The 24,363-nt window shown below is 34.1% G+C and overlaps 1 protein-coding gene across 3 annotated transcripts in view; it reads left to right on the top strand.

The window, feature by feature from the left end:
• The first annotated feature begins 931 nt into the window (after positions 1-931).
• Positions 932-24,363, top strand: part of LOC108297228 (calcium-dependent secretion activator 2) — a 212,998-nt gene continuing 189,566 nt past the window's right edge. For all 3 annotated transcript variants that reach the window (XM_017519940.2, XM_017519938.2, XM_017519928.2), the window contains exons 1-3: positions 932-993; positions 22,688-22,796; positions 23,814-24,014. In XM_017519940.2, coding sequence (XP_017375429.1) covers positions 22,709-22,796; positions 23,814-24,014 — 289 coding nt within the window. In that variant the 5' untranslated portion in view covers positions 932-993; positions 22,688-22,708. The remainder of the gene's footprint in view (positions 994-22,687; positions 22,797-23,813; positions 24,015-24,363) is intronic.

Below are 24,363 nucleotides of genomic sequence, written 5' to 3'. Positions count from 1 at the left end.
TTAAAATCTTTATTTTTAAAAGTAGGCCTCTACCTGTCATATTTTAAACTTCCAACAATATTTTCCACTTTTGTAGGAAGCGTGCTTGTAATTTTGTGGCATAATTTTGGAATAGCTCTCCATAACCAGGTCACACTAATTTTTAATTTCTTCTTCCTCCATGATATTTCAGTATATCATTTATATATTCAGTAAGAATAATATTCTCAAGTGATTGGCTAATCATTTCAATTCAGCTTACTAAGGTCAATGCAAAGGTAAAGAAAACCCCCAGCTAAAACTATATAAAACCCCTCAATGGCATCTTTTTTACTATCTAAACTTTGTAGTTAAAAAAATTTGCAGCAAGATGCTTTCATAAGTCATGTAAATCCCATAATGGTGTAGTTAGCAGAGACCTTAGAAATCAGCAAATCCATCCTTTCATTTGATAGGTGAGGACATGGAACTGACATTGGTGCAGGCACATTTTGGGGTCACCCATCTGGACAGTGTCCTTTCACCCTGAATTCTTGGCTGTGCAGCTGGTTGCTCCTCAGGCCGCACCACTCAACCCCAGTCATTGGAGAACTGAAGCATTGAGAACCATGTCCTCAATTCATAGCCTTTGTCTCTTCTAAGAATTGTGTGTAAGAATAAAATTCCTGCTGGTTCTTTGATTATCGTTTCTAACTCCTACTTTGCTCAATTTGTGGTAAGGACTGACAAATTGATAAGCCACATAAATCAATTCTCTTTCAAGAACCCAGAGTAAGCTAAGCCATTTGTTACACAGAAGCTGTATGTTGTCTCACATTCCAAATGAGCTAAACTTTGCCTTTAGCAGGCTGGTCTTAAAAATAAATACCTGTGGAAGAAACGTGATTACATGGAAACACAGCATTATTCATCTAAAGTATTCTTTGGCTTTTTGTTTTTCGTTCCAGATATCTGTATGCCCTTGGACAGAAGGTTTGGAAAAGATGGAAAAAACGTTACTTTGTTCTAGTTCAGGTTAGTCATTTTTTTCCTATTAAATAATCATTCTAAGATAGCAATTCTCAAAATTCGTTTATATGGGTTATATCTATCAACATTTACCATTTCAGAAATTAAAATATGTTTAAGGCAGTTTAAATAAAAGCAGTACATTCATTACATGCTAATGCTAAATGTAACTGCTTTATATTTGTGTAAAATAACTGTTCTCCAAGCCAAACATCTTAGTGAAATAAGTGGCATTGTTTTATGCCTTTGCACTCTTTACTCTCTGGCTTAATAGAACGTAACTGTATTCTTGCATCAGCTTCTGCATTCAATTTGTTGTAATATCACATAAAATGTAGCCTTTTAAAAACTCAACTTTATACTCATGGGAAAAGAAGTATGAAAAAGGGGAATAACTTCTGAATATTCTTATAAAGATAATTTTGACCTTATAGACCCTCTGGAAAGATCTTGGAGATCTCTGAGATTCCAAGACTATACCCTGAGAACCACTGCATCATTCTATATTTTATATATAAAGCATAATACTTATAATCACTCATTTTAATATAAATATTTATACTAACTGGCATATTTAATGCAAATACACTGCCATTTAATTCAAATATGCCAAATTTAATACAAATAAGCCAACAAATCACCTGTTCACATGAATATGTTTTTAAGTCAACTTGACTGGTGTATATTTATAGATGATTGGATTCTGAACATAGATTATTAGAACATTCAGTTTGGCTGACTCCTCTTTTGTAATCGTGGATAACCTTTGCTCATAGGCTATACTAATTAAGTTAAATTTATATTAAAGAATACCTTTCTAAATAAATGTCATTCCAGTCCATGAGAAATCCAAGCTATTTTGTTCCCAATATATGAAAAGAGTATCGCTCTTGGAATTTTTAACATAAAACATTCTGTAAAATCTCATTGATTCCTATATACCCATTAAACAAGCTTAACTGGGCTAGTTCAGAATGACATGGTAAAATGCCAAGGAAGGAAAATTATCATTTGCTGGCTTCCAGCGATACTTACAGCCATCCATCAATTGCTGGATAAAATTACATTATTGATATCCCATGTTAGCCTGGTAACTCCATGAAAAGTGTGAAAACTCAGTGAAAAGTAGTTTTATCTACATGGCAAACAGTCAGTCTGTTTTTTTTTTTTTTTCTGACTAAAAGATAACTACTTCTTATGTGATTAGAACTAATATTTGATCCACTTTAGTAAAAGATACATACACATGCACACACAGTTAATTTTTTGATATAGAGCCCAAGCATTTGCTTTGAAAAAGTCACCTGTTTGGGGCTGTGAGTGATCTATTTTTCAAAAACCTTAAGGCATCTTCTACAGTTTCCAGGTTTAGTTTTTTACATTGGTGCATGAATTTAAATGCATTTCGTAAGCAAGTTTAGTAGATATTTCTGGACATTTATTTATATGTTATGGACATATCTCGTCCATATCTAATTTGACAAGGTTGTGTTAGTGATTTTTCTGTATCAACTTTTTCTAAAACATTCAGCTAATTTTTCATAGAAACAGCAGCTTTTCCGTTATTTTATGCGTTTACGTAAAATCTCATTTAACTACATAATTTCAGTAGCTAATGTTAGCATAAACTAGTTTGGGAACAAACTCAGCTAACTTAGTAAGCATAGATCTTAACTGGTGGAAATAGGTATGAAAGAACATGGGAATGTAACCCAATAACTAGAAATGTTCAGCATATCATTTGCATTAGTCACTGTTTTTTTTTAAAGTGTTTTTAACTAATTGTTTTAATATGAAAGTTAGGCTTTTGTAGATCAGTCATAAGAGGTCAAATGATCACCTCATGCTTTTGACTAGGTAAGGTTCAAAGTAATCCTTTGCTCCTTATCTTGCTTTCTAGCACATGATCATAAGAATCAGAAGTTATAGGACAAACGTGTATACTTTGATTATTACTCATAAGAGAGCTTAGAAATGAAGAAAGGAATTGTAATACTTTGAGATTCTTAATTGATATGCTTTTGAGGGAATATTAGCCATGTCTTTGGGGAGCTAAAATTTTTCTCAATGACAAAAATATGCTTTACATTTTAAAGGCAAAATCTAACATAAATCAAAGTAGGCAAACTCATATGTTTCATAATTTAAATTTTTAAAAATACCACCAAACTGAATTTGAATTTGAATTTATTCTACCTGAGGTGTCTTCTTAAAATTTGAAGTCATATTTAAGCATTACATAATTAGTTTATACTCATATATGTGAATATATCCACATGCATTCCTGCAGAGAATTCCAAGCCCAAATTTACTGAGAATCCATGCCAGTATTCTGAGAAGTTTTAAACGCAATTGAATCTTCCATTCAATTTGGAATGTAATGAGAAGGCAAATTGAAGGCACACACTTCAAAATCAAGATGGATATGTATGGAGATTCAATGAGAATGACCCATTGGGAGGAACTGGGTAGTTTTATTAGTAGTTTTAAAGGCAGCTCTGATTCTACCCACACACAGCTTGTAGGTCCATACCTGCAGGCTGCATTATTGAAAGGCGAAGGAATCGTTTTCATAAGGAGGACAGTATACCCCTGCTGTGTCTGCCGCTGCCATCGGCAGAATGGTGCTCTGTTGATAATGTGAATCTCATCACCACTTGTGAGTGTGTATTATATGAGTGATATCGCTGGAAATCCAACCATCAGCTCAAGAATTTGTACTCATAAAAATTGATTGAGAGTTAGGTTTGGCCAGCTGTAAAGTCATTGTTCAAAATGAACACTCAAGGAGCCACTGAGGTGAAAAGACTTTTCAAAGACTCTCATATAAACATTTAAATTGGAGCCAAAAGGTGGGAAAATAAATGATTTGTTAATATTGAGTGTTTACTTGGCTTCTAAGTAAGATCATTTTGGTCTCTGTTTATATTCTGATGCCAATGTGGTTGTAGTAATAAGTAGATCTTAATGCTTTCTAAGAGGCTGCATTTTTTTAATGAAGGTAAATTTTGGTTCAAGCCAAATTGAAAGAACAGTGATTTTGAAGAATATACTTGAAATAATACCAGAATGAAACTTGTATTTGTTTGTTACTAATTTTTATTGTGCTTGTTTAGTGTTTTAATATTAGATTTGAAGGATATCATTGGCGTAAAATACTTATGATACTTTAATATATTGTAGTTTACTATAATAAAATAATTTAATACCTTTAAAACTCGGTATTTGAGATTTGAGCAAATGGATTATTACTTCATTCTATATTCTACTAATTCCTATTCAAAAATGTATGTCCCAGGTATTGCATATTCTGTAGTAAATAAAAAATTCTGAAGCACTCCCCTATTAATATAATTATTGCTATATTTAATCTAATAATCATTCAGCAATTACTGTATGGCAAGCATTTATGTAAAACATTTTTAATACTTTATCTTATCAGAATAAGCCTATGAGGATAGGTATTATTATTATGCCCATTGTACAGATAAGAAAATAATTCAGGGAGAGGTTATGGAACTTAGGATATTGCAGTTTAGTAAGTGGTAGAGTCAAGTTAATCCAGTTCTGTCAAACTTATATTTCCTGTGCCATACTGCTATGATTACATTGATGCACATAACTACAGTTGATCTGAAGACAAACAGATATGTGAATAATCATATCTGTTTGGATCATTCATTTCATGAGGTACAAAACAGTGTTACTCTATTAGAAAAATGGCCAGGGAGTGATGGCATAATGAGTCCTGTGCTCATGAGGCCACTGACTGCATGACATCATTGGAAACCGAGTAGATGTCTGTGTTGTTTTGGCCCTGTATCAAAGTGTTCACTGCTTGTTGTTGATGTGTCAGAATCATGACTTGAAGTTGCTACAAACAACAGCAGGCTATCAAGACATAATGTTAATTACGTATCAGCTGAGTTGGCACAGGATGTAAACAGTCAGCCATGCCACAGAGTGATCCATACCTGCTGCAGATGTATGAGAAGCACTCTTGCTAGTGAGATGTCATCAAGAGCTGCTTTCAATGTAAAGTGGCTGCCCACCCTATTGATTTCTGAAATATTCAGCACACATGGGGACCCACTACAACAGACTCCTCTCACTTACTTGAGAATGAAACTACTGCCTGAAGAACACAAAGTTCAGTTATACACTCTAGGTTTAGTCTGGGACTCTTAACTAGTGTTTGCTTATGACAGTAAGATAAAGTGAAGTGAACAGACACGTTGTTGCCAAATCAAGAATATCATGGCATAAGACTTTATAGCTTTATGCTTTAAGTTGGATTAAAATTTACAAACCCAGGACATGCTCAGTGCAGAACAAAAATCAAACCATACAATGTTTATGGTAGAAAATGAGAGGCCCCTTCGACATTCCTGCCAGCACTGCCATGTTATTCTAGTATCCTTTGCAAAAGCAGCCAAGTAGCCATTGCTAACTAATAGTGTGGCCTTCCAAATTTGTTTGGAAGGAGTTAGGCAGCTTTAGTTTTTCATTATGTGAAACACACATCCATTCATTCCTAATGAAATCATTTCATATATTTTTATTTTATTAGTTGCTTTGTTTCTCCTTTAAAAATATATCCGTGAGAAGTTACCATATCAAGAATCTACTTTAGGCCAGGTACAGTGGCTCCTACCTGTAATCCCAGCCTGTTGGGAGGCTGAAGTAGGAGACTCACTTGAGGCCAGGAGTTCAAGCCTGCAGTAGGCCATGATTGCACCATTACATTCTAGCCTATGGGGTAACAGAGCAAAACCCCATCTCAAAAAAAGGATTTATTTTAACTGAATAAATAACTGGATTCTATACTGTAAATTTACATAATTTATGTAACAGTCCCCCTTATTAAAACATTTAAATTTATTAAACAATGCCACTTTGAATGTGGTTTTTATTGCAGAGGAGAAAAAACAATGCCACCATCAATATATGTCTAATTCTTGTATATTAATCTTTGTATATATGTGGGAATATTCCTATAGAAATGAAATTGCTGGCCAAAAATGCACAAAAGTTTAAATTTTGTGAGCTTAATTTTTTTGAAAATTGTTCTACAAGACTCCATTTCAAAATGCTCTGAGTGTGTGTATGTGTGTATTCATATGCATATATACGTCTTTATATCTACAGGTATGTGTATAAAATCTTCTATACAAGTAGTGTGCCTGCTACATAGTGGAAAATCTGTAAATAATTTGTTAAATCAGTCAATATTCCTCCTTTAATTTGGTTCCTTCACAAATCTGTGTGAGGAATATAAAATTGACTTATCCTTGAGCATACTTACATCAAAACCTAGGCGTCATGTTTGATCCCTCTTTTTTCCTTGCCCTCATGGCAGAAAAGATTGCTGTTACATAGCAAAAACAGTATTCCATTACATCCAACCATCTTCATCTTCACTGCCACCATGTGAGTTGAAACCACCATCATCCTCACATGGATTCCTACAGTGACATCCTAGCTGGTTGCTCTCTCTACTTCTACTTCCATCCTTCATAACAATTTATTCTTCACATTGTGGGATCATCTGTTTGAAGCGTAACTCACATTATGACAATTTGCTGCTTAAATTCTTCTGGGGACTCCCTTGGCACTTAACCCAGAACCGTATCTTAGAGGAGGTACATTCTGGCCTCAAGCTTCTTCTTTCAATAGCCATTTCCTGTCATTGAGCCACATCTTGACTTCTAAAGCCCTTCCCTCAGGTTAATGACAGTGCCAAGAGTAGGAGTTTAGCACCTTCAAGTCACCAGATACCCTCACCAAAATCACCTCAAATAAATATATAAACTAGGGTTATTTGAAAGTGTAATTGTTGTGTAAATACACCTTTGGATTAAGTCCCTTACTTTTCTTCCACCTAGATCATCAGGCCACCCCTAAGCCCCTCTATAGTAATTCTGAACATCCTACAGCATTTATTTTCCCCATGTCCAGCTGATTCCTTCGTGTCCATTTAGATACCAATTCAAATGTCGCCTTTTCAAATGTGCCTTTTCCACCCAGGAAATGTGAAGGTACCACCAGCGCATTCCCTGTCACATTATTCTGTTTGATATTGTTAGGTGCATTCATCTCCAATTAAAATTATCTTTTTACATTATATATTTATTATTTATTATTTTTGTTATCTCTTTATTTCTTCTAGAATGTATGCTCCATGAAAAGAAGGACCTTATCTTTCTTTTAGTCTACTTTATCTGTGGAACTTTAAACACTGCCTGGTGCATGAGTAGAAACTAAGTATTTGTTAAGTAAATGAATATATGAAAATCATTCTCAACATTGTTGTGAAAAGACTGACTTACCTTTCTCTAATTTGTACACTGATTACTAAATCTTTATGCTATTTTGACAAGACATTTAACAATAAATATCTACTCCTGTCCAATCTATCTAGATCTTGAAGATTTATTCATTTTTCATGATTAAATTCAGCTCTAGTTTTGTTTGTTTGTTTTTGTTTTTGTTTTAAAAAAAAAAAAAAAAAAAAAAAACTAGCAGCACATTTGGCCTCTGCCAAGAACATTTCCAGCTAAGGATTTTTAAAGCCTTAATCTTCACTGAAATTAGATGGTGGCAGTTGCTAAACTCCCAGCTGTTAACATGATCCCTGCAGCAGGAAGACAGCATACAAACCTGAATGCTGTGGTCTCTAAAATCCCATAGTTAGCACTTATATGTGTGGACACAGACAGGTGTTGCATAGGTTGGCAATTGAGAACAAAATGGGAGGTTTCCTGTACCAGATGCAGATACCTTGTGGTACTGCAGCAACTTAGGTGCCCTATCAAAAGCAGTGATGCTGAAACCTGATTTAATGTCCTCAGATTAGAGTCTATTTATATCCCCCAATTCTCAACAAATCCATTCTTTACAGAGTTATTAAGAGTGGATTGGGTAAAAGATATTGAATGTTTGTCATTGCTATGCTTCCACTGGAGGGATTTTCAATTCCAATATAGTAAATTATATAAGCTTTGTTCAGTAATATACAAGTAAGCTTGTAAATTAAAACAAATACTAGATCAGAATAGGTCAAACCACCTGTTTCTGTCTAATTCCCTGGCATGTTGTGAGACGGCACAGTAGAGGCTGCAAGACTGCCTCTAACTGGGAGCACAGGGAGCAGGGTGACCCCTGCTAATCTTTCAGCAGCATATTTTAACTGTTAGTGCCAACTGATACAGTTCTGAGTACAACTTCTCCAAATTACCCATGAACTGGTAACTGGCTAGTAAATCAGCAACTACAGGTGTTAATCTATTCAGGAACACCTGAATCTACCCTGTGGGTTTGTTCTAGGTCTGGCCTTGGGGATATGATTTATCATGACCTTGCAAAGGGAATGGGTAAAAGTAAGATCTCTTGGGGAACTAAAAGAAGAATGAAACATGGCATTGTTTTATGGAAATAGAACCAGATTTCAGTGATCCCAAAAGATCGCATTAATAGGTTATAGCTTCTGGAGTGGATTATTCCAAAAGCCAGATTGCACCTTTTTCAGTTGTCTCATGGGTCGCATTTCCTAATTGTCAGCGACAGCTTTGTTAGTCATTGGTATTTTATTACCCTTCCATCTGTACTCTTTGTTATATTTCTGGACCCAACTATCCATGACAGATTCTAGGTCTGTTGGGTTATATTTTTGATTTAAAAAAAAATATTAAGTTAAAAACTAAAAGCAAATGTTTCAATACTTTATCAATTAAGTGGCCATGCCTCTAGAAATGGAGTGATTCCTCTAAATCTGAAGTTTTTGAGTTGTTCTTTTTTGTTTTTGTTCCTTCAAAGACTTGTTAAATTGGTACTTAAAATTTTATTACTCCAGCATGTTAAAAAATAATTGTATCATTTAAAAACTGGCTAGAGATACAATACTTACAGCATAAAACAGCAACTTCAAGTTGTACTTCAAGTTATATGAAGAAAAATGCACATTAATATAAGCATTTCACCTCACATGCCTTTTGACAACTAATTTTAAGGCTAGATCTTAAGTAGCAAGTAAATTTTTAGCATTTTGGGTGGGTTATACACATCAAGTCTGTACTCTTTAACACATGATAACATGAACATGTTAATTATGTAAAGAGCTTTTGAGCATAATCAACATTTGGTTTTTAAGAGAGCAATCATTTTTAAAAGATATTATAATGTATATTTAAGATAATATCCATTAGAAATAGACAAATATAGTATCTTCTATAATGTATACATTATACTTGTATAATGTATAAAACTACATTTAAATGTATAAAACTGCATTTAATTTTATACATATAATGTATAAAACTACATCTAAAATGTATAAAACTACATTTTAGATGTATTATCACTTTTCCTTACTTTTGTAGTTACTTATAAATTTATGTATTCTTCCACCAAACATTTTCATCAACACAGCCACTGCGTTCTTTGTTTGCTGATAAAAATGTGAAAACAGGCTGGGCATGGTAACTGATACGTTCAATCCCAGCTACTTCAGAAACTGAGGATTGCTTGAGGCTGAGTTTGAGACCAGCCTGTGCAATGTAGTGACACCCTGTATCTACAATTTTTTTTAAATTAACTGGGCATGGTGACATGCACATGCAGCCCCAGTTAATTGGGAGGCTGAGGTGGGAGGATCACTTGAGACCAGGAATTCGAGGTAGCAGTGAGCTATCATCACACCACTGCACTTCAGCTTTGGTGACAGTGAGATCCCGTCTTTAAAAAAGAAAAATAAAAGAAACATCCCCTGAGGGGTGGGGAGAGCAAAGTGAGGCCAGGAGACAGAAGACGGAAACTTGGAGCATCAGCAGCCCTCAGCTCATTCGCAATGTGGAAGCATGTGGTTTGAAGAGAGCTCCATCCCCAAGTCAATCAGCTGCTCACAGTGTTATAGTAACATCTGCATCTGGTACCCAAAATGAAACGATTCTTATGAGGGTCAAAAAGAATAAAGTGAGGGAAGGATGGTGGCTCCCTGACAACCAAATTAGATTCACTGGGAGACTACTGTGCAACAGGCATGCATTGTGTAGGTGCTCCCACATCAGTTCTCACCAATTCTCTCAAAACCCTGTAAGTTCTATTACTGCTTTTAAATGAGGTATGTAAGACTTAAAGTGATTTTTCTAAAGCCTTGTCAAAAATGAAAGAATAAGGATAAGTAAGTAATTGAGGGGAAAAAATGAAAGTGGAATTTGCATTTGAAATGGCAGATTCATCTGTTAAACCTGGTTTATCTTCCTTTCACTTCCAGTTGAAATACCTTAATATGATTGTTTTCAGAGAAGTCTTTCTGACCACATTATTGAAAATAGAATATTTTTAATGTCTGTCTCCTTCCTCTGCTTGGTTTTCCAGGAAAACAATTTGGCACCCAAAATTATTTTCAATACCTCCTTAATTGTAATTAATTTATCTCCTTCATTTTCACTCTGTTAGATGGCTTCTTTCCCCCAATTCTGAGGCATTGTTGTGTACCCAAAGCCTGGAAAAGTTCACTGTAGATGCATGATGAATATTTGGTGAATGAATAAATGCATGGATGAATGAATAAGGGGGAGAAAAAGTATAAGAGCATAGGGGGAGATATGGAGGTTGTAAATACACAGGAAACGAAATTCAGTAACTTACTATTTTGTTTAGTATGACTAATTCAAAGATCTCAAAAGACATCAAGGAATGACCAAGTATGTCTTTCTAAAAGACAAAATAGGAAACAGCAATCATATTAGTCTTTAACTATTTTGCCAATGTGTCCCTTAAAATAATTTTATACAACTCTAGATCCTCCTAAGCCTTTCATCATGAGTTTAAATAGTTACAATGAATACCAGTTTCCAATATAAAACCACTAAATAATTCAGCAACATCTTCAATAGAATCTAAATACTTTCGTGATTTTGTATCTACTTGCAATCATTGAAAATTTTTTTTTTTTTTTTTTTGGTCGGGGCGCAGTAGTTCATGACTGTAATTTCTGCACTTTGGGAGACCAAGGTAGACGAACAGATCACAAGGCCAGGAGTTTGAGACCAGCCTGGCCAGCATGTTGAAACCCTGTTTCTGCTAAAAATACAAAAATTAGACAGCTAGGCATGGTGGCACTTGCCTTGTAGTCCCAGCTACTCAGGAGTTGGAGGCAGGAGAATCACTTGAACCCAGGAGGCAGAGGTTGCAATGAGCTGAGATCATGCCACTGCACTCCAGCCTGGGCAACAGAGTGAAACTCTGTCTTAAAAAACAAACAAACAAAAAATTATTTTAAGTTTTTTTCTCCTCAAAGTCTTATTTCCATTGTTCTTTCCCAGCAGAATTTTATTCTTATGAAGTATTATGCCTCAAAATCTTGACCACTCTGTCATGCTCCTCTACAATTAAAAAATTCTATAAAATTGGACTTTAAAAAATTTATATAACCAAAAGGCTCAAAAAAAGAAATAAAAAACAGTTCACCTTGCTGAACATATTTAAAGGAGAATTCTTGATATTTGAGAGATAAATGAGAACAATCTCAGAAAGATGAAACTTAAGATGTAGAAGAATTACAATACTCATGAAATAAACATATATAGCTTAATTTACTGTTGTAAAATATTTTGGTGGATCAATTAAACATAAACATAAAAAACGATTCCTGAAATAGGTTATAGAAATATAAATAATGATTACAAATGTGAATTCTAAACTCTAGATTTTGACAAATTAATGAATGAAACAATCAAACAGGTTCTATTCCTCATGTTATATAGAGCCAGTGAAAAATTATTTTGTCTTTCAATAAATAGAGAAAATATGGGTTATGTCTTTAAAACTTTTAAAGAAACTATTATAGTTTAAAAATTGAATGCTAAGAGAACTTTAATTACCAAATAATAGAAGATAAAGAGAAAAATTGTTTGACAAAATATATTAGTTCTTCTTATGAATAAGTTAAATGAACCTGTTAACAGTCAGATTCTCAGAATGAAATAAAAAACAAAAAAGATGACAATGTTAATTTCAGACCCAGTGAAATTTAAAAGAAAAAGTATTAAACACCTCCAAAGATTACAATTTTATGTTAAGGATATTAACAATTTCTATAAAACAAATGATGGTGATTTATTGAACACCTATTTGAGAAAAGAGAAATAATAAAGAGATAATGCCTTGAATTAGTTTCTATTCAATTCACTTTTCTCTTTCTCCAACACCATTAGTGGGTTTTAATCATAGATTTAGTGCTACCTGAAATAATAACTTTGCCAGAAATTAAGAGGCAATTGGGTTGCTATTTGGGACTACAGTTGTTTTTAAGTTTCAGAATGAGAATGTATAAAATAATATGATATATTGAAAGGAATATCCACTGAACTATGGAGAGTTGTTTTCTAGACTCAAGGTGACCATTTTTTTCTAGGTGACCTTGGAAAGTTACTTCTTTCATTCATGAAGCTGGAGTTGAAACTATAATCTCAAGGGCACAGACTTTGTCTCTCAATGCCAGTGTGAGAGAATTACTCAGTGTGTAATCTTTCATTTTCTTTTCAATGAAGCTTGGTTCTTTATTTAACTATTTATGATTTAATGAGTTTTGAATCCTCTAAACATTATAGTTTTAAATTTCCAAATGTAATATCTGCAAATCCTTGCTACATAATCAAAATCTATAATTCTATCACATGTAATAATGATTTTTTGTTTTAGAGACAGAGTTCACTCTGTCACCCAGGCTGTAATGTAGTGATGCCATCATGACTCCCTGCCACCTTGAATCCCTGAGCTTAAGTGATCTTCCTACCTTCTCCTCCCAAGTAGCTGGAACTACAGGCATACGCCACCATTCCTTGTTGATTTTTAAAGTTATTTTAGAGATGGGGTCTCCTTTTGTTGCCTAGGCTGGTCTTGAACTCCGGCCCTCAAGTGATTATCTCACCTCAACCTCCCAAAGTGCTGGGATTACAGGTACAAGCCACTGTCCCTGGCCTAGATTTAGAATTAAATTGTACATTTTATTATGTTCCATTACAATTTCAAAGATACAGCTTTTTTTTTTCTGACCAGTTTTCAGTTCACAATACCTTCCAATATTTTTGTTTTACCTTTTTCTCTAAGTACTAATATATAAAATACAAAAAATATCTCACCACTTACATGTATCAGATTATTTTTGAAAAGGTAAGACTATTTTTGTAATGTGAATGATAACTCCCTAATTAGTTGTTTCCTAAGTTATTGTTTGATTCTTTGTTAATTTTGTTTCTTCCCCCAATTTCTGTAATATTTTGATGGCTTTCTTATAACTATAGTAACATCATAGATATCTGTATCCTGAAGGGTGAACCTGGTTTCTCCAATGCTCTGACAACTGTGCCCATTACATAATGGGATGCTCAAGACCTACTTGCATGCGGGAATGTTTATTTTGTTCCTTGAGTGTTTTCAGTGGAGTGTATGACATTTAAAAATCAAATGTCATTTGTTATGATAAGTAGAAGAGGATACATTTAAGAGTACAAGTTGAGTTATGTGTGCTGTTAAACTGTTAGTGTTTTTTATTTAACAAGATAAGTATGTGGGTTATACTTTCAAAAAAAATACATTTTCAAATATGACAGAATAGAGTATTTACTGACTTGAACTAAATTTAATTTCTTGCCAAAATACAGAAGTAGGGACTCTGTGGCACACACTGTGTAAGCCATTTTATACATATTATGAAGAAACGGAGTCAAAAACAAAGAAATGACAAACAAGTTAATGCGGTTAGAATGGTAAAGGGGACAAGTTTGTAAAAACCTTGGAAGAAGGAGTAGGGGTTTATGAGATTGAGAAATAGATAGAAAATGGAATTTTAAACATAAAGGTGATATTTTTCTGCTTGGCAGTTCAGGTGAAGAACCAAGTCTTGCTGAATGGTCCATCTGGAGTACTTCACGCAGCAGTAGCTATAGATTACGGCTAGTCATTGATGGAGATGTTTGTGAACCATACAGGGTAGGCACACCTTCTCATGCCCTTCATCTCTTTCCCAGCAGGTTCCAGATTGTTCATGTGGTGATGTGTCAGGAGACTTTTTTAGTCAGATTTTTAAGATTCTTCCGAATTAGAGAAGGAGATGCGAAACTTATAAGCTAATTGCTCAATATATTTTCTATTATTTCAATAATTGATTATAAAAGTGTTACTTTGTAAAGGTCCCCTGGTGTTGAATAATTATGATTTAAATATGCATAAGACACATTTGACACAGTGTGTTTAGTTGCATACATTAACCCCATCATCATAGTTTCTGCTTTTCTTTTCTGAAATGTACTGAAAAAGACTTACACAATCCTTTTCATACATATAAAAGTTAGACTTACTCTTCAGAAAGCTCATAAAGCAAAATTAAAATTAAAGGATTGGTCAAAAGATTTAAATTGGTAGTTTTGGCTAGTCTTAAAGGTAATATTAAGAATTCCTTTTTGGCCAATACCTAGAAATGCTGAATAAAATGTAGCGCCCATCTTTTTAAATGTTTAGATCAACTGCAAGAAGAAAGGAAAACCTTAGAGACCAGAAACAACCAGAATGGTTAAGATTGTTAGTTGACATTGTGGCTACAATAGTGCTGAAGTATGTGATTAGTGGATGTCGATGTTGTTATACAAGCACTTGAGATTTTATAGCTCATGCAGAGCAAGAAAACCTACCATGAAGTATTCTTAAAGTGGATATTTGGTAGAGATCTTATAAAGAACTTAAAAGAACTAGACCTCAGTGAAATGATGGACTAGAAAAACAATCTGCCCTTTGGCAATTAATCTTGTGTTTGGGCTTAAGCTCTGAATGTGCAGGAATATTAACCCTCAGAATTTTTAACTATTAGCTTGTACTCAAAGAATGTTGAAGTTTCAGTTTATTTTATTAAATATAAGGGAAATACCTAAGTTAGGAAATTAACATAAAAAGTATTAATGGATTTGTGGTAACTGTGGAGTAGCTGGCATTTTAAAAAATTGCTTTTCCTTGAAAGGTGAGCCCTTAAGCTAGGCTTTGATGGATGTCCACAAATAACAATGTGTTGATTATTAGCTCACAATCTAAAATTCCAAAACTAAGCTGATCATTTACACCACTAAGAATTTCAGCAATAGAGCTATCACATACATAAATTGTAATATTATTTAAGTGATGCAATTTATAAGCAGACTCAAAAATATAAGAGAACAACAAAAAAAGAAAATAACAGTATGCAAAGTGAACCAACAGATTTGGAAAAGGACCATATAGAACTTCCAAAACTTCAAAACACAGTCGCTAAAACTAGAACCTAACTACAGAGTAAGCAGTAGGTTAGACACATCTGAAGAGAAAATTTATCATGTAATTAATGATGGAATATTGGTTATAATTTGAAGAAGCTGCCTATAACTCGAAATGAAGAGGTGAAATATATATACATAAGAAATTAAAAGATAGAGAGGAAAGAATCAAAGTTCCAAGATTATTTCTGATAGAATTTGAATAAAGACATTAAATAAAGGAAAAATGGGACACAGGCAACATTTGACTAGATAATAACGGGAAGATTTTTAATTGATGTACTCATGAATTATCAGATACAAGAAATACAGTAAATATTAACCATAACTCTATAACTTGTAGAAATGTCATGATAAAAGTACAAAATGATAAATATTAAGCGAATATTTAAGAACTATCATAAAGAAAAGGCAAATAAGCTGGGTGTGATGGCTCATGCCTGTAATCCCAGCACTTCGCAAGGCTCAGGCAGACAGATCACCTGAGGTCGGGAGTTCAAGACCAGCCTAGCCAACATAGTAAACCCCAGTCTGTACTAAAAATACAAAAATTAGCTGGGTGTGGTGGTGAGCACCTGTAATCCCAGCTACTTGGGAGGATGAGGCATAAGAATGGCTTGAACCTGGGAGGCAGATGCCATTGCCTTCCAGCCTGGACCACAAAGTGAGATATCTTAAAAAAAAAAAAAAAAAAAAAAAGACAAATTACAAGAGGAGAAATACAGTTGAACTTTGTAAGGCTTTTCCACATGGATGTATAAACCTTCTGACAATGGAATATCTTCAAAAGTACTGATCGGATTGCTGGGCTAAAACACTATGTAAGTAACTACCCATCATGCCTTCATGCCTCAGTAAGAACAAATTAAAGACATATTTTCAAATATTCAGATATTTCAAAAGGAGACATTTTCAAATTAGAGGAAGAAAGAAATTGAACAAAGAATGATAGTATGTGATTCAAGAAGCAGTGGTCAGCAAGAAAATGGGTAAACCCAAGGGTAAGTATAAATATTGACTTGTTGGCCGAGGGGAGTGGCTCATGCCTGTAACCCCAGCACTTTAGGAGGCTGAGGCAGGCGGATCACTTGAGGTCTGGAGTTCAAGGCCAGCCTGGCCAATGTGGTGAAACTCCATCTCTACTAAAAATACAAAAGTTAGCCAGATGTGGTGGCGGGTGCCTGTAATCTCAGCTACTCTGGAGGCTGAGGCAGGAGAATCGCTTAAACCCAGGAGGTGGAAGTTGCAGTGAGCAGAGATTGTACCGCTGTACTCCAGCCTGGGTGACAGAATGAGATTCTGTCTCCAAAAAAAAAAAAAAATATATATATATATATATATATATATATATATTATATATATATATATATATATATGTAGGCATATACACGCACACACACACACACACATGTTAAGATTTTAATAATGAATTTATTACAAAATGCTAATATACTAAACATTACTAAAATAAGGTAGAACTAATATAATGAGGACTGACTTAGCAGATTTGGAATGGGTAACGGAAGTAAAGCACTCAAAGCTTCCAGTATTCAGGAGGAGACTTAAAAACAACATTTGAGGAATCAGTGAGAGAAGAGAAATATATAGTTTCTATACTGTCAAGGAAATAGGGAGATCTTGTTAATGTTTAATAAAGACGGGAAATGAGAGAAAAAGAGGCATGGCAAATACAAAGGGCAAGATATAATAATGAAAATAAATCCAAGTATATCAGCATGTACAGCAAATATAACTTGTCTTTAAATCTTGTTAGAAGACTAGATTTTCAAGGCTTTAAAAATCCCAGTTACTTGTTGTTTACAGAAATCTAAAATATAACACAGAGTTATGGAGACTGAAGAGATTTTTAAAAAATTTACCAGGTGCATACCAACCAAGAAAGAAAGATTGTGTAGTTTTGTGATCGTACAAGAAGATAGACCTCAAGGCCAAAAGCAGTATTAGATCTTAAAAATGCTCACTACATAAATACAAATAGAACAACTTACCAGGAGATAGAACAGTCCGTGAAGGAAGTAACAATCTCAGGCCTATGTATGAGATTATTTATCTTAAAAAGAAATATATATATATATATATATATATATATATATATATATATATAAACACTTAAGAGAATTGCATTAATAATCCATAGAGGAATAATCTTGATGGGAAATTTTAACATTTCTCAATACTTTATGCATCGGAAAAATATCAGATATAGAACATTTGACTACAGTTAATAAATTTGACCTAATGCATGTGAATTATCGCTGAATAATTACAAGACATGCATTATTTTTAAGCAAATAAAACATTGATTAAAAACTTAGTCATGTGTTAAGCAGAGCAAGTCTCAAAAAATACTAAGATTCAGAATTATGCTGATTGCAGTGACATTAATTTAAAACTGAAAAATATAACCACAAACCCAAACTTAAAAACACACTTCTAAGTAGCTCCAATATAAAAAATAAATAATAAAAGTAAGAAATATTTGGAATGAAACTCATAAAAATGCTGCATGTGAGATGAAGCTAAATGAACTTAGAATAAACTTAAATGCATATATTAAAAATGAATTTAAAAATGAATAAGCTAAGTATATGAGTTTAAAAAAAAAACCAAGGCCAGGCATAGTGGCTCACACCGTAATCCCACCACTTTGGGAGGCTGAGGCAGGTGGATCACTGGAAGTCAGGACTTTAAGACCAGCCTGGCCAACATGGTGAAACCTCGTCTCTACTAAAAATACAAAAAATGAGCTAGACGTTGTGGGTCACATCTGTAATCAAGCTGCTTGGGAGGCTGAGGCAGGAGAATTGCTTAACCCAGGGGGCGGAGGTTGCAGTGAGCTGTGATTGTGCAATTGTACTCCAGCCTAGGTGACAGAGCAAGCTCTGGTCTCAAAAAAAAAAAAAAAAAAAAAAAAAAAGAGAGAGAGAGATAAATCTCCCAAATGAAGAGATAAGAAATATGGCAGAAATTAAGGAAATAAAAAACAGACAACAGAGAGGATTAACGAAATGCAAAAATATTTTTTGAAAACTTTAAAAAGGTGAATTAATCTCTGGCAGAATTGATTATGGAAAAGGCTACAAAATGGCCAAATGAATGATACATTCAAAAATGAGCAAATTATTTCATCAGAAAGGAAGACAAAAATCCAAATGACTAATGAACAGAAGGGAATATTCTTAGTCCTATTGGCAACAAGAATTGCAAACTCCAATAATAGTGAAATGCCACTTCCTATCCATCAAAGTTGGCAAAAAAAGAAAAAGGATCCAAAATTCGCAGCTTGGCAAAGATGTATTAATATTATATCTGGAGTGCTCATATACCACAGGTATAGAGTGTAGAATGTAGAAATTGGAAAGCAGCTAGGCAACATTCAGTAAAGATGAAGATCTGCACGCCCTACAACCTAGCAGTTCCAGTCCTTGACATGGTACTAGAGAAGCTTTCACACTTGTGAACAAGACAAGGTGTACAAGAATGTCCATCATGGCATTGTTTATCAGGGCAACAAGTGAAAGAAAGTGAAGGTCATCACTAGGAGAGTGGTTAAAGTGTGGTAATTCAAGTAACAATATTTATATCAAGATGGTTAAAGATCAGAAACACTGAACTTTTGGGGAAGAAAGTTGCGGAAGAATATGTATGATCCATTCATATGAAGTTTGGAAACACAAAAAGTACTTAATGTTGTTTATCAATTTTCTTATATGTGGTATGCATTTCAAAACATCATGGAAATAATCTAATAAACAGAAAAGTCAGCATGGTGTCTGTCTGTGAGAAGAGAAAGGAAATGGACTTGGGTGGGCATATATAGGTATTAATTGTATCTGTCCTTTACAGAATACGCTTTAAAGCATATATATCTCTAAGAAATATACACATTCGTGTATTTTTGTACTTTATGTTTGAGATATTTCATAATATTTTTAAGATAATGCTGTGCAAAATAGCTGTATGAAAGAATAGTGTAACTTTGTACTGTTATTTTTCTAGAGTAAGAGAATGGACTTTTTAGAACAAATAGAATCGGACTGTTATTGTTTACCTTTCAACACCCCTACCTCCAACTCCTTAACCCTCATCCCCCAAAACACCCACACAAGTATATCTTTTTAATGTAAGGAAACTGAAACCTTTAAGTGATAATAATGTATTTTTAAAAAACCTTATGGGAGCCACTGGCTTTCATTTGTAAGCCTTAGACATATGCAGGGGAAAAAGTAAATTTATTGACAATCTATAAGATGAGGAAAAAGACAAGGAAAATTTAGTGTAGCAAGAACCACAAGTATCAGAAGATATTGGCCTCAGTCTCCCCTGGTAAGGCTTAATGTTGTTTTTATTTTTCAAAATAGAAATAACTTTATTCTTTTTTCTCATTTAAAATAATGTACATTCTTTAAAAAAATAACCTCAACACTTAAAACTATCATTTCACCGTTCTGTAATAATCACCATAAATATTTTAATATATACGTCTAATTCATATATATATATAATGTTTACTCACAGAATCACATTCTACATTTTTGCTTTTAACTTGTTCTTTATGTTACAGCTTAGGAATAGTTCTCATGTTAAGAAGAAAATCTGTCATGTCTCTTTTAATGCCTCATAGTACGATAGTGTGCAGTCATGCCATGATATATTTTAACCAAACCACTTATATGCAACACTGCAGTGAACACAATGCATATAAATCTTTTAGTACTTCTCCATTTGTTTGCTTGAGATATGCTACTTGCTGGACCAAAGGAATGCATAAGATATAGTAATGCTTTTGTTACTGTATCAGTAAGAGTTCTCCAGAAAGGCCAGCAGGCTAGAACTCCAGCAGAGGCTGATACTACAGTGTTGAGGCATCACACAAAAATGTCGTCTTTTTCAGAAAATCTTAGTTGTTGCTCTTAAGGCCTTCAGCTGCTTGTGTGAGACCCACCCACATATCAAAGGTAATCTCCTCTACTTAAAGTCAGCTGAACAACTGTAGATGTTCACCATTTCTACAAAATACGTTCCCAGCCACATTTAGATTAGTGTTTGATTAAATAACTGGATGCTATAGCCTAGCCATGTTAACACACTAAAAAAGTGAATAAACCTCTGACAAAATTGATTATAGAAAACGGTACAAATGACAAAATAATATATTAGAAAATAGGCAAACTATTTGATCAGGAAACTCAGAAAAGAAAACTTCATATGTTTATCAAATATAAGGGAAACTTCTCAGTCCTATTGTAATGGAAATTGTAAATGCAAATAACAGTGAGAGCTTTTCCCATTCATCAAAATTGGCAAAAAGATAAAAAGATTCAACATAGCCATGCTTGGCAAAAATGTGTTGCATCTTTGTACCTATGTACTGTGATGTATGTAAAGCATAAGTATGTCACAGGACCTGTTGCCAGAAGGCCTTCCAGAAAGTCTGCCCAAGTTTCCATTCGGTCACCCATGCTGTGTATGTATGGGTGAACCATTTTCATTTTTGCTAATCTAATCAGTATTTTTTCTAATGAAGTGTTATGGTTGTGTTAATTTTCGGTTCTAAATTCAGAATTTGTCATGCAAATTAGCAGTCTCTAACATAGTAATTTTCACAACGATCTGCACCTTTTACTTTGTAGAAGAGCAGACAGGAGCAGAGAAAAGAGCTATTCTTTGCTCAGAACAGAAAATGCATTTACTCCTTTTAAAAGTAACAATGTTGGTCTTTGGATTACACCTGTCACTACCTCAAATCTTTCTTTCTGGCCTCAGGTACAGAGAGTGGATGTGAAAATTTAAAAAAGAAGTCTTCTTTTACCAATTCTTTTACCATGTATTCTGAGTGTTTTCTGTTGATTTGTAGTTCTTTATATTTCTGATGTTAGTTATTGATTCAATATATGTTTTGCATACATCTTCTCTTAGTCTGTTGCTTTGCCTTTTTTACTTTCTTCATGGTACCCTTTAATGAAGATAATTCTTCAATTTTAATGTCGTCCCTATTCACTGTTTTTCATAATTAGTTTCTCTTGGGGTCATATTGAAGTAATCACTGTCTATTGAAAGGTACTATGTTTCCTTAGTTTCATTTTATGTTTAAAAGCAGAAAAAGGAAATAATTAACATTAACCAAGCCTGGGTAACATAGAGAGACCCTGTGTCTACAAATGATTTTTAAAAATTAGCTGGGCATGGTAGCATACACCTGTGGTCCCCCTACTCAGGAGGCTGAGTGGGAGGATCACTGGGCCCCCAAAAGTAGAGACTGCAAGTGAGCCATAATCATGCCACTGTCCTCCAGCCTGGGTGACAAAGCGAGACCCTGTCTCAAAGAAAAGGAAAAAAGGAAGGAAGGAAAGAAAAGAAAATGATATATTGCTGTTGTCTTCTGAGAATTTGTGATCTTGGGAGAAACATGACCCAGTCATCTGANAAAAAAAACCACTAACACACTATTTTCCAAGGACTCTGTATTGTAGGATATTTCGCAGTTTAGATGTATATCCACCAAACAGCCTTTTCTCCTGCTGGGAACAGAACCTCCCTCTATCTGTGTTGGGGGACCTTGTAAGAGCCTACCTGTTGTACAGTCTAACATTCTTTGCTGCATAGGTGAGCTCTTGACCCAAACTGGGCTAATGAAACATTCCCCCCTTACAGTATTTTGTTCACATATGGCCTGGTCCAAGCAGACACACTCAGGGAGGTGACTTCAGAGCAGCTATGGTTCTAGTAAGACTTCAGCACAAGGAAATGAAGCCAATTCCAAAAGACAAGAAGAATTAAGAGGCAGAGCAAATCTTGAAAGTGTTGTCACTGGCTGCCCAAAATTTACTCCATCCTTGCCCTGCCTGAGGGTTTCATTATGTGGGCACTAAATTCTCAACTTTTACTGAGATCTTTTTTTACTTCATTAAAAGTCTTGATAGAAATATTCTTGAATATGTGGTCCTATGGTTATATAAATCTAGGACTACTCCTAATCTCACTCTTAGATATTTACAGTCTATGTTAGCATATTAAAAGCCATAAGAAACCATAGTGAAAGAAGGCTATTTATCTTCTTAGTAGGCTAATGATCCCAAATATATTAACATGAATACTTATTTATGGTGCTTCTATTAATATAGAAGCTTGAGCAGCAAACTACTGACCTGGGGAATGCTGGATCATAGGCATAGAAGACCCGGCAAATGCAAGCTGATGAACAAAAGGTGCTTTAATCTCTGAGCTAGGTTTTGAAAAATGCTAAAATTTACTAATTTATGTGCAAATTATGTTATATTTTTATTTGGGAAAAGAGTGGTTTGGTAAGAAAAAATCAAAAGTTAAGTTTGGCAAATATGACCAATCTGTAAACTTTTTTTTTTTTTCTTGAGCAGGTTAGCCAATATACCTTTGCTATGTGCAGTTATAGAGAAAAAAAGTCTGAACCACAAGAATTAATGCAGCTTGAAGGCTATACTGTGGATTATACTGATCCCCACCCAGGTAAATCTTAATTGAACCACTTTCCCTGCCATGCAATTCTTACAAATATCCTGTATCTGTTCTACATTTTAAAAGCTTCTCGATGAATAGGATGCATATTTCACTTACATACCTGGGCAAGACTCTATGAGATTCAAATTATCTCTTTTGGATGGCTTTTATTTTTAGCCATATTTCATCATATCCATTATTATTACAGCGCTTTTACACATTTCAATGTGTAAAAGTCACTGTAATGGAATAATTATGAGAATAGCAATGTTTTCAGAAACTTCTCTCAAAAGCAAAAGTTATAGCAGAAATAGGCAAAAAAGGCAAATGAATTATTATATTATACCTACTAATTTCCTCCCAACAATACATTCTTGTACTTCTTTCTTTCCCTTCATGTTAATACTGGAAAGAGTACTGGACAGCTGATAACTAAAAATAGTTACTGAATAAATATTAATGACATTAATATCTAAGATCAAGTAATACAGACATTAATAAACATAATGATTGGTAAATAGAGATTTAAGAAATCGAAATCTATGACTATATTAACTAATTGTTCAATTAAAATGCAAAATATTATCTTCTCTGTGAAAGAATTTTATAAAAGATAAAATAACATGCAATACAATATACCATTTTTGTTTTAATCATTATATACTTTTCCTGCATATAGAATGGCAAATATGCTGACAGGTAAAACTTTTTCTGGCATGAGATATCAGATTGCGCTAAGCATTTCTGTGGAGTATGTTTATATGTCTTGTAAAATGCTACTGTGTCATGGAGCGTTTGTTTCCCTAAGTTATTTTTTTTTATTTCTGAGGTGATATGGGGAATTAAACCTTTTTGTTATTGTCTCTCTTCAAATCTTGGATTGTGGATTTGATCCTTTAAACTAAATATTGTTTAAAACTGAACTGCTAATATCAAATCCATTCTTTTCCCTAAGGTCAGTTAGTGAATGAGACTAAAATCTGCCAATCCTATAAATTTTTAATGATGTCTTTCTTTCCTCCACAGGCCTTCAGGGTGGTCGTATGTTCTTTAATGCTGTGAAAGAAGGAGATACTGTAATATTTGCCAGTGATGATGAACAGGACAGAATATTATGGGTTCAAGCCATGTATAGGGCCACAGGTCAATCATATAAACCAGTTCCTGTAATTCAGACCCAGAAACTGAATCCTAAAGGAGGAACTCTCCATGCAGATGCTCAGCTTTGTAAGTTTTGTTAAAAAATAATTTGATTATCAATTCATAGCCTTAATAAGATATAAAATTGAGGCGAATTTGTTCGGCATTATAGTTTACATCATTAATTGATTCCTAATTAAATAAAAATAGTTCATATTAATAGTCATATAATCAGTTATCTGATTTTCCACATAAATCTGGAGTAAATGGTACATTTGCTTTCCAATATGGATTTGTCAAACATTAGGGTATTTATAGAAATCTGAAGAGCAAATAAGAAAATGGACACAGGGAGGGGAGCACTACACACTGGGGTCAGTTGGGGGGAAATAGGGGAGGGACGGTGGGGGGTGGGGAGCTGGGGAGGGATAGCAGG

This window comes from Cebus imitator, unplaced genomic scaffold, assembly GCF_001604975.1.
Source record: "Cebus imitator isolate Cc_AM_T3 unplaced genomic scaffold, Cebus_imitator-1.0 Scaffold781, whole genome shotgun sequence".
In the NCBI taxonomy this organism is placed as follows: Eukaryota; Metazoa; Chordata; class Mammalia; order Primates; family Cebidae; genus Cebus; species Cebus imitator.
The sequence above is the reverse complement of the archived record's forward strand: the minus strand, read 5'-3'. Positions and strand labels throughout refer to the sequence as shown.